The 17,033-nt window shown below is 41.2% G+C and overlaps 1 protein-coding gene across 2 annotated transcripts; it reads left to right on the top strand.

The window, feature by feature from the left end:
- The first annotated feature begins 53 nt into the window (after positions 1 to 53).
- LOC112432772 (uncharacterized) lies at positions 54 to 16,791 on the top strand. Of its 2 annotated transcripts, XM_076878530.1 has the most exons (5): positions 54 to 192; positions 2,975 to 3,190; positions 3,572 to 3,823; positions 14,782 to 15,201; positions 15,286 to 16,791. In XM_076878530.1, exons 3-5 carry the CDS (start codon positions 3,790 to 3,792, stop codon positions 15,900 to 15,902), a joined length of 1,071 nt encoding a protein of 356 aa, XP_076734645.1. In that variant the 5' UTR covers positions 54 to 192; positions 2,975 to 3,190; positions 3,572 to 3,789; the 3' UTR covers positions 15,903 to 16,791. The 2 variants fall into 2 exon arrangements, with proteins under 2 accessions (XP_076734645.1, XP_076734644.1); XM_076878529.1 differs by having other exon boundaries at positions 14,782 to 16,791.
- The last annotated feature ends 242 nt before the right edge of the window (positions 16,792 to 17,033 follow it).

Here is a 17,033-nt window from a genome sequence, read left to right as displayed (position 1 = left end):
GTTTGGCCGTATCGGTTGTTGTTGCAATAATGTCTTCAGTTCAGAATCTTAGAGAGTTTATCAAGGAGAGATTAACTTCTGCTGCAGAAGAAATCTTCTCAGAGTTTGAAAAAACGATCGTCCGGTATGAGGAAGAGATCCGTCAGCTAAGACTGCTTGATATCAGACCCGGGATAAAGTCACACAATACAGGTGTGGAGGTGTGAGGGTTGCGGGATCATCGTGTGATTCACGTGGGCATGATCTAAATGCATTGAACTAGTAATACACCACAGTAAAGTGTATGAAGTTATATCTGTGCAGTGTTGAGAAGGTTACTTTTAAAATGTTTTCCACGAAAGATTACAGAATACATGGCCCAAATGGAGTTTGTAACTATTCCATTAAGTTACTCAATGTGAATAACGTATTCTGAATACTTTGGTCCGGATTACTTTATTACTTGCTTGTTACAACTACTTGAATGTACTATTGCTGTGTGAATTATTGCTATAACTGAAGGCTACTAGCCACCGAGCTAACATTGTTAGCTGGCTTTAGCTAAAGTTATTTCATAGACTAAAGACTGTTAGACTTGATTCATAGCATTAACATCCTGCTAGCTACAAACAATCATGTGCAGTTCTGAAAGCAATCTCAAGTAAATTTTTAAATCGTGATGTAAAATGAGTAACAGTAGGGTGGACATTAGGCAAGGCTGCAGTTTTTGCAGCGATCTCGTATAGAACACAATTTCTGTATCAGTAATAGGTTTTCTTTCTGTTTGCTTTCAGAACTGCACATAATTATTTGCAAGTAGCAGGTTGTAATGCAGCCTTCAGTAATAGTAATGAGTCACACAGCAATAGTACATCGAAGATTCTGAAGTGAGACATAACCTAGATAGCTACATAAACTAATACAAGGTAGTTGTAGTAGGCTTACGTTAGGGCTGTACAATCAATAAAGATGAGGCAGAACCTGGTAGCTCCAAACAGAAGGACCAGTCAAAACAAATTGAGGATGTTATTCCTAAATGAGGGGCTCCCCCTGTTGCATGGACATGGTTTGGTTATGAAAAGTCTGACACGGATCAGAAAACTGTACTATGGAAATTATGCCCAGACTGGTTCCCACCACGGACTCAAACACGACAAACCTCTTCGACCACCTACGCATGAATCATGTGAAAGTTTGTGGAGAGAGTTTATAGATGAGAAGCAAAAAAGAGCCATCAGGTGCTCAAAATAAACCTTAGACTCATACGTTAGAACAGGCTTTTCCCCCACGTGTAATAAATACTCAAAAAGAAAATGGCGGCCGTTACAACATATATCTAAAAATATATAGTGCATTGGTCAAAATACTCGACTCCAGGTACACGACACCCAGCTGAAAACACTTCATGAAAGTCAAGTTGCCCGATATTCACAGAATTTACAGAAAAAGCACTATTTTGTCATATATATCATTATCGGGACGAGAAACGTCTTATATTGGGATATGAGATTTTGGTCATGTCACACAGCCCTAGCTAATGTTAGTCTTTAAAAAAAGAATGTACTTCCAGATGTTTCTTTCGGGTGGAGTCTTTATAGTTGAGAGCAGCTCGGTTTCTGGGTCCATTGTATAACTGACGCCACCAACATTACCAAGAGACTTACACTAGAGCTTCTTGTTGCGTGTTTTGTTTGGGTTTCCGGTAATGCGTGAAATCAACAAAATTAGAGAGGGTATAGCCTGACATATGAAACAGGAAAAGACCATCGTGTAATCCATTTATTTAGAAGTAACTGTATTCTAATTATTACCAAATTATCGGTAACTATCGGCGGCACGGTGGTTAGCACTGTTGCCTCACAGCAAGAAAGTCCTGAGTTCAATTCCACCATCAGGCCGGGGTCTTTCTGTGTGGAGTTTGCATGTTCTCCCCGTGTTTGCGTGGGTTCTCTCCGGGTACTCCGGCTTCCTCCCACCGTCCAAAGACATGCAGCTTGTGGGGATAGGTTAATTGGATAATCCAAATTGCCACTAGGTGTGAATGTGAGTGTGAATGGTTGTCTGTCCCTATGTGTTAGCCCTGCGACAGACTGGCGACCTGTCCAGGGTGTACCTCACCTTTCGCCCTATAACAGCTGGGATAGGCTCCAGCGCCCCCCGCGACCCTGAAAAGGATAAGCGAATGGATGGATGGATATCGGAATACAGTTACTCATGTTTTGTATTTTAAATGCATAATGCCAGTACATGTATGCCGTTACTCCCTAACACTGCATCTATGTAAACATACTTACGGCCACTTTGTTAACTACACCCGTTCAACTACTCTTTAATCCAAAATGTAATCAGCCAATCAGATGGCAGCAGTCCATGCATTTCAGCATATAGCGATCAGTGACGGTGATTGAAATCACTTTGATCATGGTGTGGGTGTTGGTGCCACATTGGCTGATCTGAGTATTTCAGAAACTGCTGATCTGTTTAAATTTCCAGCACAAACATCTGCATGATTTACAGAGAGTAGTCCAAAAAAGAGAAAATATGCAGTTCCCTTAAAATGACATTGAGTTCTCTGTACTCGGGTCTCCAGAGTTACCAGCTCTCAACCCAACAGAGCATCTTTGGAATGTAGTGGACCATGAGATTTGCATCATATTTATTAGTAAAATGTTAAAAGATTAGCATTAACAGCATATCTTACCTGCCGTCGTAAAATACTTTAAGCTTTCATGATCATATTCAGATCATGCTGCTGTTCATTTGTTTGTTTATTCACAGTGTGTGATGATCACTGGCAGTCACATCTAAAAATCAGACCCCAGACAGCTGTAAGGTTATCAACATCATCCAGTGAACAAATGACTATCAGTGAATGTTTCTGTGGCAACATAAAACGCAAGCTAAATTCTCAATAGGTGACCGTTTTCATCCTTCTTGAGCTTTCTTATCATCACATTAGTCACTATTTTCTTGTGTCCTTTTGTTGAACACGAAGGTCTGGATGATCAGCAGTTCTGTGACCAGGAGAGGAGCTCCAGTCTCAACCAGGAGGACCCAGAGCCTCTACAGACTAAAGAGGAACAGGAGGAAATCTCCACCAATCAGGAAGGAGAGCAGCTTGCACTGAAGCAGGAGGATGAAGGGATTAATGTCTGGACCGGAGAACAGCTGGATTTGTTGTGGAAACCTGGATCACGGCTGACCAGATTTGGTATGTAAAAGTGTAATAAGCAGATTTCATAATATAGAAATGAATATGACTTATAACAAAATGTCACAAAGACACATGGCGTGCATTACCGCCTGGGATACTGCCTCACTGGAGACATGTTTTCTGTTTCAGATTTAAGTCATGTTAGCCCAGAACTGTACGCAGAATGTAGAAAAATGTTGAGACAATGAAAACTGTGGATTATTGGCCACAAGGACCAAGTTGGAGTAGTGAGCTGTACGCCTCATAAATGATGACTTTCTGCATGTAAACAGAATTCTTCTCTGTTCGCTGCATGAGAGAGAATATTTAAATATCGCTCACATATCTGAGAGACCTGCTCACAGTGTGACTTTTTTCTTGTGTGTTCTGTCCATCAAGATCTCCCACAGCAACATGATTGTAAGGAAAATGAGGATCTGGATGACCCGCAGGTCTGTAGCCAGGAAAGGAACTCCAGTCTGGACCAGCAGAACACAGATCCTCCACAGACTAAAGAGGAACAGGAGGAAATCTCCACCAATCAGGAAGGAGAGCAGCTTGCACTGAAGCAGGAAACCAAAGGCATCATCATCTGGACCGGGCAGGAGCTGGGCATCATGTGGAACCCTGAAGTAAAGTTGCACAGAATAGGTATGCAAAACTTTAATAGATAGATTCAGTTTTGTATTAAGAAATCTAACTCATGTTGGGTCCTAATCAGACCTCCAATATACTTTATAGAGGCACATGAAGAATTTAAAGACCGACTGCAATAAGGAAACTGACGTAATATTCTAAGAGCCAAAATGTCTAGCCCTCCCAGTGTCGCCCCTGTCAGGACTGTCTTATGTTGAAAATAATTGAGTACAAGAGAGAGGAAGACACCCTACAATGAGTTGAAACGTCAGCTTGTTATTTATTCCTCCATATTCATATTTGTCATTCATATGGTCACTTTGTTTGTCCCTCCAAATTGCAGTCGTCACTCCTTCGCCTGTGCTGCGCCCCTGCACCTGCAGGCACACTTACAGTGAATATCAAATTTAATAACAGGAAATTAACTAGGCATGTACTTTTCTTTCTTTTTTTGGCCACATTTTTCAAGTGACCTATATTTGACAACAGCATATAAAAAAATAAAACAAAAAAAAGAACTTTAAATTATGTTTTTGGTGTGCCATCTCAATGTTTTCAGTGGCCCCCATATGGCCACCCATATGAAAAAATTCTGGAGCCGCCCCTGTACATTATGACTGAGTACATCCACTAAACCTTTTGTGGATAACATAACAATCCCCATGAGGACTGAACGATCAATTTAAAAATAAAATATATCGATTTGAAACTAAGCTTTTAGCAAACCACACAACACTATGATAGGTGTGTCCTTGTGCCATGTGTTTCTGGGTCTTTCTTCTTCTTTCCCTTTGGATTCCAGCACAAGGCCTGTGTAGTGATGTTATTGGTGGACTTCCTGATTGTGTGGCCAATCCAGCACCACTTTCTCTCAGAACTGTATTGCTATTGGTTTCTGGTTTGTACTTGTCCACAGTTTGTAATCCTCTCTGGCCACTGGATACGGAGGATTTGTTTTAAGCAGCTGCTGATGAATGTCTGCAACATACAAAGCGCTGTCTTTGCTTCATGTTTACGAGCTATAGAGAAGTATAGGTGTGACCTTGATTTTAAAAATGCTCAGCTTCAGAATCAGAATCAGAATACTTTATTCATCCCGAGGGAAATTAGGGTTACAGCAGGCAGCACGCTAATGGCGCATGCGCACTTACAAAGGAACCTTCTGACCAACTTTACACAAACATCACATTGGGCAGACATGGACATTATGGACAATGCTGGGCATCCTCTGCACACGGCCATTAACAACCAGAAGAGTCTGTTCAGTGACAGGTTGCTTCTCCCAAAGACAAGAACTAACAGACTTAAAAACTCCTTTGTCCCACACGCCATCAGACTGTTTAACTCCTCCCTGGAGGGGAGAGGGAGGGGAAACAGGAGGACAAAGGAGGGGGGAACAACTAAGCTGTAGTGCCTCTTCACCTCACTGTGCAATACCTTTTGTGCAATACTTTTGTAAATAGTCAACGGTGCAATAGACTCAATACTTGAAATGTGCAATTCACTTGTATTTTTATTTTTATTCCTATTTATTCTATTTATCCCCTTCGTATATTTTATTTATATTGTCTCTGTATTTATATATATGAGTGTGTGTGTGTGTGTGTGTGTGTGTGTGTATATATATATATATATATATATATATATATAATATTCTGTAACTCTGTAACTTCTGTCGGTGCTGTGCTTTTTTGGAAATCGAATTTCCCAGAGGAACCCACCCGAGGGATTAATAAAGTTCTATCTAATCTAATCTAATCTAATCTAATCTAACATGTCAGAAAGGTAGGCTGATAGGAAAAAACAACGAAAATACACTACATGAGGTAAGAGGAGGAGAAAAAAAACTCCACTCAGACTGAGCGGCGCTAGAAGACAGGATCATATTACTCCCATTCTAGCTGACCTCCACTGGCTTCCTGTCAAATACCGTATTGTTTTTAAAATTCTTTTATATACTTTTAAAATCTTAAATAACTTGGCACCCAGTTATTTGATTGACCTTCTTAATCTATATATCCCTACAAGGGCACTCAGATCCTCTAATCAGGGGCTTCTAATGCAACCAATGTCTCGATTAAAGACGAAGGGGGATCGGGCCTTTGCTTTCGCTGCACCAAAACTCTGGAACAGCCTACCGGTTGATGTCCGTGTGTCGGAAACTATCCAATCTTTTAAATCTCGGTTAAAAACCCATCTGTTTAAGCTCGCTTTTCAAACTACTTAGCTTAATTTTCCCTGATTCATGTCTGTTCTTATATTATTTTATAATTTTATTCTTTGTTAACTGTTTTCTCCTGTTGGAAATTGCAAGTATGGTTCGTTTGTGAAGCACTTTGTTGTACTTGTGACTTTTAAATGTGCTATAGAAATAAAATTGAAATTGAAATTGAAATTGAGCTCCTAGTGGGAGAACAGTTTGATAACAGAAAAAACACCTCAGCACAAAAGCACATGACTATCAATACACCATAGAAACACAAGACAAGCAACAGGGGCGGGTAAAGGGTAAGAGAGAGCCGGTGTAGACAGCGCATCCGGTCCTGCAGCATCTGTGCTGGTCCAGTTGACTGCTATCTTCCCCGGTAGGGCACAAGCATCGAAGGCGTTGGAAAGGGAGAGGGGATGAGTGAGTGCTTATCAGTGTAAGTGTGTGTGTCTGCGTGTCCATAGTTTAGCTGAGACAGTGTCCTTCGGCCTATCAGGCTAAGTAAACAGTCCTCCAGCCAATCCAGGTGTCCTTGCATGGGATGGGAAGAATAGCCGTAACACAGCTTGGTGAAATTTCTGACCTCTTGAGTTTCAAACATTTTTTAAAATGATGTTGTTTATTTTTTCTTACTTTTTTTTACACTAAATTTACTAACCCAAGGTGTTATTCACCCCTACTGAGATTTTCAAAGGTCGTCAGCTCAATTCTCCTGCTTTTGTTGTGCAAACCACCCATTATCTTTGAGGCCTGGCACGTTTACTCAGAGTAGCTCAGATCCAAGGCAGGCCAAACCTCTGTGTTACAACCTTCAGAAATGCCTGCCGTATCTATACAAAATATCCCACACATTGACTGACCTGCAAATGTGTAAGACACATTCACAATATATGGAAACACAAGTCTGTTTTATTTATAAAAAATTGTGTGAAAACAGAATGAAAAGTTGCTAATACAATGACATGAGTGACATGTGTGATCTCCCCAGCGTTGCATGTTCTCTCCTTTGCCTGTTCATGTAAAAATAGCAAAACATAAAAAATTAATTCTGTCCCTCAGTTCCAGGTTGGTTCATCTCTTCATCTTTCTGCCTTTTGTCTTAGGTTACTCTCCCACACAGTCTGTCTGTCTGTGTCATAGTCTGTTTGCAGCATTCAGCAATGCAGTTCCTTGACTCTCACCACAGATCTTCCATTGTGACTGTGTATGTGAGGGAGTGGCATTGCATTACTTCAGCACAGTGCTGTGCATAAAAGCAGACAGCCCAGGCTGGAGAATCATTTCTTCTTCGCATTTCTGACAAGGCACATCAGGATGGCCTCTGTATCACTGCCTCACAGGAAGAACATCTGCGCGCAACAGGCGCGCATCCATTTCCTTGCTTCAGGAAATGGATGAAGCAGACTCTGATGGAGGAGAGGTTTCATTTGTCCAGCAGGCCACTGATACCTCCTCAGAAGAATCTAAAAAGGAGACGGAACAAGAACCCAACATGCCTCCATGGAAGAGGCACCGTGGTACTGGGAAGCCCAGTCTGAGCCACACGGCAAAAGACGGCACTGTGTGGGTAGAGGAGGACATTGGAATGCCCAGTGCAGTAGCAAATCGCTCGTGCTTCACTCGTGCTGGACCCACAGAGTCTGCTAAGGTCTGTCATTGCCATAGTACGTAGGGCTGCTCAATTAATCGAATTTTAATCACGATTACGATCTGGGCTTTCAACGATCATTAAAAATGACTGAGCCGATTATTAGCCCCTCCCTAATTTATCCGCGACACCTTAAAGGCCGGTCCGTGAAAATATTGTCGGGCATAAACTGGTCCGTGGCGCAAAAAAGGTTGGAGACCGCTGATTAAGAGGACCCGAGGGAAGCTCGGAAAGCTAAGCAGAAGTTATTTGGAGAGTGACTGCCGTTGGTTGAAAAGAGAGTTTAAAAAAAAAAAAACTTCAGTGGTGTTGCACACTATTTTATATTATTTTTTTAAAGTCATTGTTAACCCTTTAAAGCCGGTCAGAGCAGCACGCTCCGTTTTGCGTAACTATTTTTAAATCCCTGTAGAACCTGAACCGTGTAAGCTAGCGCAATAATTTGTTTTGCATATGAAACCGGAGGAGTTGTACTTACATCTGATGCCATCAGCTTGTCCTCGGTCACGGTTTCGTTCCACATATAGCTTTGCAAAAATTGCATAAAAAGCGCTTGCAGGAACAAAAACATAATATTCCAGAAACACGCTTTGCCGTTCCTATCAGCTGTTCGTAACACTTCCCACAGTGAAATGATGCACATGCTGTTTTCTTTGCAAATTTGCATCATAGGATTGTTTTTTGTTTTTCCTGCAGTATATAAAAATTGCTGTATCTCCAAAATAAAACTATGAAGACACTCAAAATAAATTTCCTGTGGTGGGAAACTATTTTTTGCAACTTTATTGTATTTAAAGTTTTGAGGGATAAGCCCCTTAAATTTCTCCAAGTAGAAATATACAGTGGGGCAAAAAAGTATTTAGTCAGCCACCGACTGTGCAAGTTCCCCCACTTAAAATGATGACAGAGGTCAGTAATTTGCACCAGAGGTACACTTCAACTGTGAGAGACAGAATGTGAAAAAAAAATCCATGAATTCACATGGTAGGATTTGTAAAGAATTTCTTCGTAAATTAGGGTGGAAAATAAGTATTTGGTCACCTCAAACAAGGAAAATCTCTGGCTCTCACAGACCTGTAACGTCTTCTGTAAGAAGCTTTTCTGTCCCCCACTCGTTACCTGTATGAATGGCACCTGTTTGAACTCATCATCTGTATAAAAGACACCTGTCCACAGCCTCAAACAGTCAGACTCCAAACGCCGCCATGGCCAAGACCAAAGAGCTTTCGAAGGACACCAGGAAAAGTATTGTAGACTTGCACCAGACTGGGAAGAGTGAATCTACAATAGGCAAGCAGCTTGGTGTGAAAAAATCAACTGTGGGAGCAATCATCAGAAAATGGAAGACATACAAGACCACTGATAATCTCCCTCGATCTGGGGCTCCACGCAAGATCTCATCCCGTGGGGTCAAAATGATCATGAGAACGGTGAGCAAAGATCCCAGAACCACACGGGGGGACCTGGTGAATGACCTGCAGAGAGCTGGGACCAAAGTAACAAAGGTCACCATCAGTAACACACTACAACGTCAGGGAATCAAATCCCGCAGTGCCAGACGTGTTCCGCTGCTGAAGCCAGTGCATGTCCAGGCCCGTCTGAAGTTTGCCAGAGAGCACATGGATGATACAGCAGAGGATTGGGAGAATGTCATGTGGTCAGATGAAACCAAAGTAGAACTTTTTGGTATAAACTCAACTCGTCGTGTTTGGAGGAAGAAGAATACTGAGTTGCATCCCAAGAACACCATACCTACTGTGAAGCATGGGGGTGGAAACATCATGCTATGGGGCTGTTTTTCTGCCAAGGGGACAGGACGACTGATCCGTGTTAAGGACAGAATGAATGGGGCCATGTATCGTGAGATTTTGAGCCAAAACCTCCTTCCATCAGTGAGAACTTTGAAGATGAAACGAGGCTGGGTCTTCCAACATGACAATGATCCAAAACACACCGCCCGGGCAACAAAGGAGTGGCTCCGTAAGAAGCATTTGAAAGTCCTGGAGTGGCCTAGCCAGTCTCCAGACCTCAACCCCATAGAAAATCTGTGGCGGAAGTTGAAAGTCCGTGTTGCTCGGCGACAGCCCCAAAACATCACTGCTCTTGAGAAGATCTGCATGGAGGAATGGGCCAAAATACCAGCTACTGTGTGTGCAAACCTGGTAGAGACCTATAGTAAACGTTTGACCTCTGTTAATGCCAACAAAGGTTATGTTACAAAGTATTGAGTTGTATTTTTGTTATTGACCAAATACTTATTTTCCACCCTGATTTACCAATAAATTCTTTACAAATCCTACCATGTGGATTCATGGATTTTTTTTTCACATTCTGTCTCTCACAGTTGAAGTGTACCTCTGGTGCAAATTACTGACCTCTGTCATCATTTTAGGTGGGGGAACTTGCACGATTGGTGGCTGACTAAATACTTTTTTGCCCCACTGTATTTGTGTGGGCTGAGATTTTACTTTCAAAGAAAACACAGTAATGATCAGATAAGCCCACATCAGACACAGTAATGTTTGAAATGCTCAGGCTCTTGGAGATCAGTAGGTCAAGAGTGTGTCCTCTATTATGTGTGGCCTCTGTTACATGCTGAGTCAGCCCAAAGTTGCCCAGAGTGTTACTCAGGTCTTTAGTCCCTTTGTCCTGAGGGTTGTCCACATGGATGTTAAAATCCCCAACAATAATTACACAGTCGAAATCAACACAGATCACAGACAGCAGTTCACTGAGGTCAGTAAAAAAGTCTGTGCAGTATTTGGGAGGCCTGTAAACATTAAGAAACACAACTTTGGACGGGGCCTTCAGCTGTAAAGCCACATATTCAAAAGACTGAAAACTTCCAGGAGATAGCTGCTTACATTGAAATGATTCATTAAATAAGACAGCAACCCCTCCTCCTCTCCTGCTCACCCTGGCCTCACTGATAAAACTGTAGTTAGGAGGGGTCGTCTCGATGAGAACAGCTCCACTAAGCGAGTCATGGACTAAAGTAAAACAGTATGTTGGATGTGCCATGCAATGCTCAATTACATGGGTGGGAACTAGTGTGTTAGCGCAGTTAGCTCGTTAACGTGTTGGCCGTCTAGCCCCATGCACGGGGCGATCGGTGGTAGCTCGTTAACGGAGATTTGCCGTGTTGTGGCGTTAAGGTCATTTCAACGAGATTAACCTGAAAGCACTAGTGGGAACACAACGACTATGACTGCACATTTACGCCGACATCATCCTAGTGCAAAGACAAAAACAACAAGCATGCTACTAACTATAGCCGAGTCATTTAGACAGCTGTTAGCACATGATTCTCCTTATGGGGACCTGATATGTTTAATATGCTGCTGAGAATATAGCCCAGAAGAAGCGGATAGTATAGCTTTTATTTTGGAAAGAGACATTTCTCTGTAATAAACTCTCTTTTCCAAAGATGAGTGATTCCTCAATCAGATACAGGGCTCGCAAAATCGCTAGCCCGACATCCTGGGGCTAGCAATTTTTTCAGTCGGGCTACCAAAATCTATCTCTGCCCTGCCCGTCGGGCTATTGTAGGAAGGAAAAATATATGTCAATGCTTTTGCATTCTTTCAGAAATGTAGCTGGGTAATTATGTCATTGGCATCGGTGAGCCACTGTCAATATGTGACATATTGAAATCCCGTTTGAATTTGCGCTTGTTTTTTTGCTTTCACTTTGCAATTTTACAGGTCACCAGAGAACTTCAATCTATACATCTAAAAACCACAGACCAGGCGAGAAATTTGGGTGTAGTGATGGATGCAGACCTAAACTTAGAAAAACACATTAAGACAATAACAAAATCAGCTTACTATCACCTCAAGAATATTTCAAGGATAAAAGATCTGATGTCTCAACAGGACCTGGAAAAACTAGTCCATGCATTCATCTTTAGTAGGCTTGATTACTGTAACAGCATCTTTACAGGTCTACCTAAAAAATCAGTCAGACAACTACAGCTCATTCAGAACTCTGCTGCTCGAGTCCTCACTAAGACCAAAAAAGTGGACCACATCAGTCCAGCTCTGAGGTCTTTACACTGGCTGCCTGTCCGTCAGAGGATAGACTTTAAAGTTCTGATGCTGGCCTATAAAGCTCTGAATGGTTTAGGACCAAAATACATCAGTGACCTCCTAACCCAGTATGAACCTTCCAGATCCCTCAGGTCATCTGGATCCGGTCTTTTATCAGTTCTCAGAGTCAGAACCAGACACGGAGAAGCTGCATTCAGCTTTTATGCTCCTTATATCTGGAACAAACTCCCAGAAAGCCTCAGATCAGCTGAAACACTCAGTTTATTTAAATCCAGGTTGAAGACTCACCTGTTCTCAGCTGCATTTGAATAAAGCACCAAATCCACACTTTTAAGCTTAAATTTCAAAACTTACACTAACTACTGATCTTATCTATTTCTGATTTTATCTGTCTTGATTTTATATACTGTTTTGTTTGTTTGTTAATTAGTTAAGCTTAAATTTCAAAACTTACATTAACTACTGATTTTATCTACTGTTCTGATTTTATCTGTTTTGATTTTATATACTGTTTTGTTTGTTTGTTTGTTTGTTAAGTGGGATTAGAGCTCTGGGTAGCTCCCCAGCTGGGTCTAGACTGGGTCTAGAGAGTATTTTAAATTCGGGGAATTTAAAACAGAAAGTAGCTCGTCCACAGAAGGACTGGTAGCTCCCCTTACGATAAGGGTTCAGATCGCGCGAACAGGTGTGGGATTAGAGCTCTGGGTAGCTCCCCAACTGGGTCTAGACTGGGTCTAGAGAGTACTTTAAATTCAGGGAATTTAAAATAGAAAGTAGCTCGTCCACAGAAGGACTGGTAGCTCCCCTTACGATAAGGGTTCAGATCGCGCGAACAGGTGTGAAATGTGTGTGTTTAGTTAGTTTGTTTGTTTGCTTGTTTTAATCAATTTTAAATCATGCTTTTTATTTGTTTTTGTTTCTAATGTCTCTGTAAAGCACTTTGAATCACCTTGTTGTTGAATTGTGCTATACAAATAAATTTGCCTTGCCTTGCCTTGCCTTGCCTTGCTTACCTTCAGGGTCATACGTCACATGAAAACCAAAATAATTCCAAACGCCAGATCTGAATGAGGGTGGGGGAGGTCCATGTTGCAAGGAGAGCTTAACTTCTGTCTTGCTAGCTTGCCCTGCGCTCTTCATTCTGACTATGCTGTCTGTGTTGAGCGCTCAGTGAATCTGTGTTCGACTACTCCGCCTAGGCTGCACTGTCGAGCGCAGATCCACTGAGCGCTCCACACAGACAGCATAGTCAGAAGGAAGAGCACAGGGCAAGCTAGCGAGACAGAAGTTAAGCTCTCCTTGCAACAGGCAAATTGACCCTCATTCAGATCTGGCGTTTGGAATTATTTTGGTTTTCATGTGACGTATGACCCTGAAGGTAAGCGAGTCATGGACTAAAGTAAAACAGTATGTTGGATGTGCCATGCAATGCTCAATTACATTGGTGTGAACTAGTGTGTTAGCGCAGTTAGCTCGTTAACGTGTTGGCCGTCTAGCCCCATGCACGGAGCGATCGGCGGTAGCTCGTTAACGGAGATTTGCCGTGTTGTGGCGTTAAGGTCATTTCAACGAGATTAACCTGAAAGCACTAGTGGGAACACAACGAATATGACTGCACATTTACACCGACATCATCCTAGTGCAAAGACAAAAACAACAAGCATGCTACTAACTTTAGCCGAGTCATTTAGACAGCTGTTAGCACAGGATTCTCCTTATGCTGCTGAGAATATAGCCCAGAAGAAGCGGATAGTATAGCTTTTTTTTTGGAAAGAGCCATTTCTCTGTAATAAACTCTCTTTTCCAAAGATGAGTGATTCCTCACCAATTCCTCTGACATCGTCTTATTAATCGTTAGCTTACTATGCAAACATGACAAGTGAAATCTCCCGCAGCTTAAACATGTGAGAGGTTGATCGCGCAGAGAATCGCTGAGCTTATGTGAGTGCGCGTGTAAAAGCATTTCAGTTCTGCTGAGCCAAATAAGACAGGTCAGGGTGAAGAAGTGACAGCCAAATAAAAGCTTACCACAAAACGGAGAAGTTATGACAAATCAGACTATAAGGCAAAAAGAAAGTGCAGCTTTATGGTTTCATGGACAAAATAATTTCTGTGGCTGCAATATGACGAGCTATATAACCAGGGCTGCACATAAGTGGTCCACAGGTGCGCATTCGCTGTCAAAATAAAAAACGCGCACAAGGGTTAGGGTTAAATTTAAAAACTGTACTTTTGAGTTAAAATATATATTTATAATTTTAATAAATGACAAATTAAAAAGGCATGAACATTTTTTTTGTATCGAAAAAATATCGAACCGTGACACCAAAGTATCGAACCGAACCGAACCGTGAATTTTGTGTATCGTTGCACCCCTAATATATATATATTGGGGGTGCTAGTAGGTGTTAGGTTCAGGGAATTTACGCAAATTTGCACGGGGTTAGTAAATCTAGTGGTAGGGACTTGCACCAAGAAAAAAGTCAGTATTTCTAGTGTTAACCATAATGTAAACCAACAAGAGGCCACCAGACAGGAAAACATACAAAGAGACTTTAAGAGAATGCTAACTGCCCCAACAGTACTGACCTAAGCCTAATCTTAAAAGTAGAGAGGGTATCTGTCTTCCGAATCCAAATTGGCAGCTGTTTTCACAGAAGAGGGACCTGAAAGGTGAAGGTTCTACCTGCCATTCTCCCCAACTTTCAGGCAATGAATGGTTAATCTAAAAAATAAACAAAAAAATACTGCAGTGAGTGTCCTGTAAAGTTTTTAACTAATTTTAAATAAACTTTTAAATGTTTTGTGCACTTTGATTAAAAATTTTCAGGGATACGACTTTGTTTTGTTTGATTATATATCGTCTTTATTTTCTCATCGTAGATGGTCTGTTTATATTATTTGTAGAGTTTGTAAATGAGCAGCCAAAATGGTTTTCACTGAGTCAGCAAAACTGTTTCTCCCCACAACATGATTTTCATTGGTATATCTAAGCAACATGCTTACCATGTGGAGATTTGCTAATGGTTAAGGCAAAAAATGTATGCTTTTTGATCTGTCCCTTCAGATTTTCCACAACATGACTGTAAGGATGTGGAGGGGCTCACAAATCAGCAGGTCTGTAACCAGGAGAAGAACTCCAGTTTAGACCAGGAGGATCCTTCACAGATTAAAGGGGAACAGGAGGAACTCAGTACCACTGAAGAGGAAAAACCGCTTGTACTAATGCAGGAGACTGCAAATTTTCCATCTCGTGAAAAAAGTGACCACAGTGAATCAGAACCATGCTGTGACCAGTGCCTTTCTCACAACTCTTCTGACACAGATGAGGATGAAAGCAAGGATGGTAACTCACACAGAAATAAGTCGGAGCAAATCGTATCAGGCTTGTCAGTTCAAAATTCCAAGACAGCTAAGTTATGTAGAACCTGTGGGAAAAGATTTATTTGGAAGTCAGACTTAACTAAACACATGCGAATTCACACAGGTGAGAAGCCACATTGCTGTAGTAGTTGTGGGAAAAGATTTCATGTAAAATCAAATTTGAAAACACACATGCGAATTCACACAGGCGAGAAGCCACATTGCTGTAGCACCTGTGGGAAAAGATTTACTGTGAAGGGTCATTTGAATATGCACATGCGAATTCACACAGGCGAGAAGCCACATTGCTGTAGTAGTTGTGGGAAAAGATTTCATGTAAAATCAAATTTGAAAACACACATGCGAATTCACACAGGCGAGAAGCCACATTGCTGTAGCACCTGTGGGAAAAGATTTACTGTGAAGGGTCATTTGAATATGCACATGCGAATTCACACAGGCGAGAAGCCACATTGCTGTAGTAGTTGTGGGAAAAGATTTCATGTAAAATCAAATTTGAAAACACACATGCGAATTCACACAGGCGAGAAGCCACATTGCTGTAGCACCTGTGGGAAAAGATTTACTAGCAAGAGTGAGTTGAATATACACATGCGAATTCACACAGGCGAGAAGCCACATTGCTGTAGCACCTGTGGGAAAAGATTTACTAGGAAGAGTCACTTGAATATGCACATGCAAATTCACACAGGTGATAAGCCACATTGCTGTAGCACCTGTGGGAAAAGATTTACTAGGAAGAGTCACTTGAATATGCACATGCGAATTCACACAGGCGAGAAGCCACATTCTGTATTACTTTAGTACAGTTGAAAATGCATTTCGGAAACCATCCTACATGCTAAGTTTCATTCTTAGAAAATGGTGATGGCAGATCACATAAACAGTGTTTGGATCATTTAAAAATGAGCATTCGGAAAAAAAAACTTCATTTTGAAAAGGTTTTCAGAAGCTCAGTTTCTTTTTTCACACATGGACAAGAAAAAGTGTTTGTCTCGCAACATGAAATGTTTGCACCTTTATCACATTTTCTGACATCCATTTTTTATTGTTTATGGGCTTTGTCTTTACTGAAGTTTCTTCATTTTCTTTGGCATGGCCTCAACAGTGCTTGAGATATTTTTGGGTCTTGACATAAAAGAACTATTTCTCAGAATCACACTTGGAAATATCAGTTTAAAAAAACTACCCGTGTACATGCGGTAGCCTTTATTGAAATTAGTTTTTTCTCTGAAGTTCACAGTTTGAAGGTGTTTAAAGCATGAGACAGTTTACTAACTGTACACTGTTCGCTAACTTGCACACTGCCAGAACTCCTGTTGGGATTTTGTTTTTTTTTTTAATGAATTTATACACTAGATTGACATTAATGGGAAGTGCTTTGTAGATGGAAAGGGAATATTTTAGGGAATGACAATGTTAGGCGGTTGATTCAAGTTCTCGTATTGTTTGTGACCCATATACTTAGGTCATTTATTATTCATATTTTTAACATAGCTTGCACTACTGTTATGTGAACACCTGTTGATACCCAGCTGTTGTTTTGTAAAAGGACCTCAGAAGAGTCCCGGGAGTCTTCATCTTTATTTATCTTGATTGGTGTTTGGCCTGCATGTACTTATGGCGAACACCGTAGTGGGCTTTTCTTTCTTCTAAATCTTTGTTAATCTTGTATGTTCAATAAAACTGTTGGCATCACACTTCACTCATCTCCTGTAGATTTTGTGTTTTGGTTTCAATTGTGTTCCAAAAGCCTGAATCAACATCTTTCCAGCCTATAGAAATTCTGCAAAGCCTTTAAAATTTGCGACCCCACAATCCTGCTGCTCTTTGAAAAACTAACAGTACTTCCAAACGAGCTGTTAAACAGGGCTTCGTGTGATCTGCCTTTTGGTGATCAACTGGTCAGAAAGATTCAACGCATTCAAGTGGATA

Source organism: Maylandia zebra, linkage group LG20 (genome assembly GCF_041146795.1).
Source record: "Maylandia zebra isolate NMK-2024a linkage group LG20, Mzebra_GT3a, whole genome shotgun sequence".
In the NCBI taxonomy this organism is placed as follows: Eukaryota; Metazoa; Chordata; class Actinopteri; order Cichliformes; family Cichlidae; genus Maylandia; species Maylandia zebra.
Note: the sequence above shows the minus strand (reverse complement) of the source record. Positions and strands in the feature narration are given on the sequence as shown.

Excerpts from the sequence above, each read along its gene's own strand:
- LOC112432772 (XM_076878529.1), top strand. The coding sequence starts at position 3,790 with ATGTGGAACCCTGAAGTAAAGTTGCACAGAATAG. Across the intron at positions 3,824-14,781 it reads AGTAAAGTTGCACAGAATAG|ATTTTCCACAACATGACTGT; the intron begins GTATGCAAAACT and ends CTGTCCCTTCAG.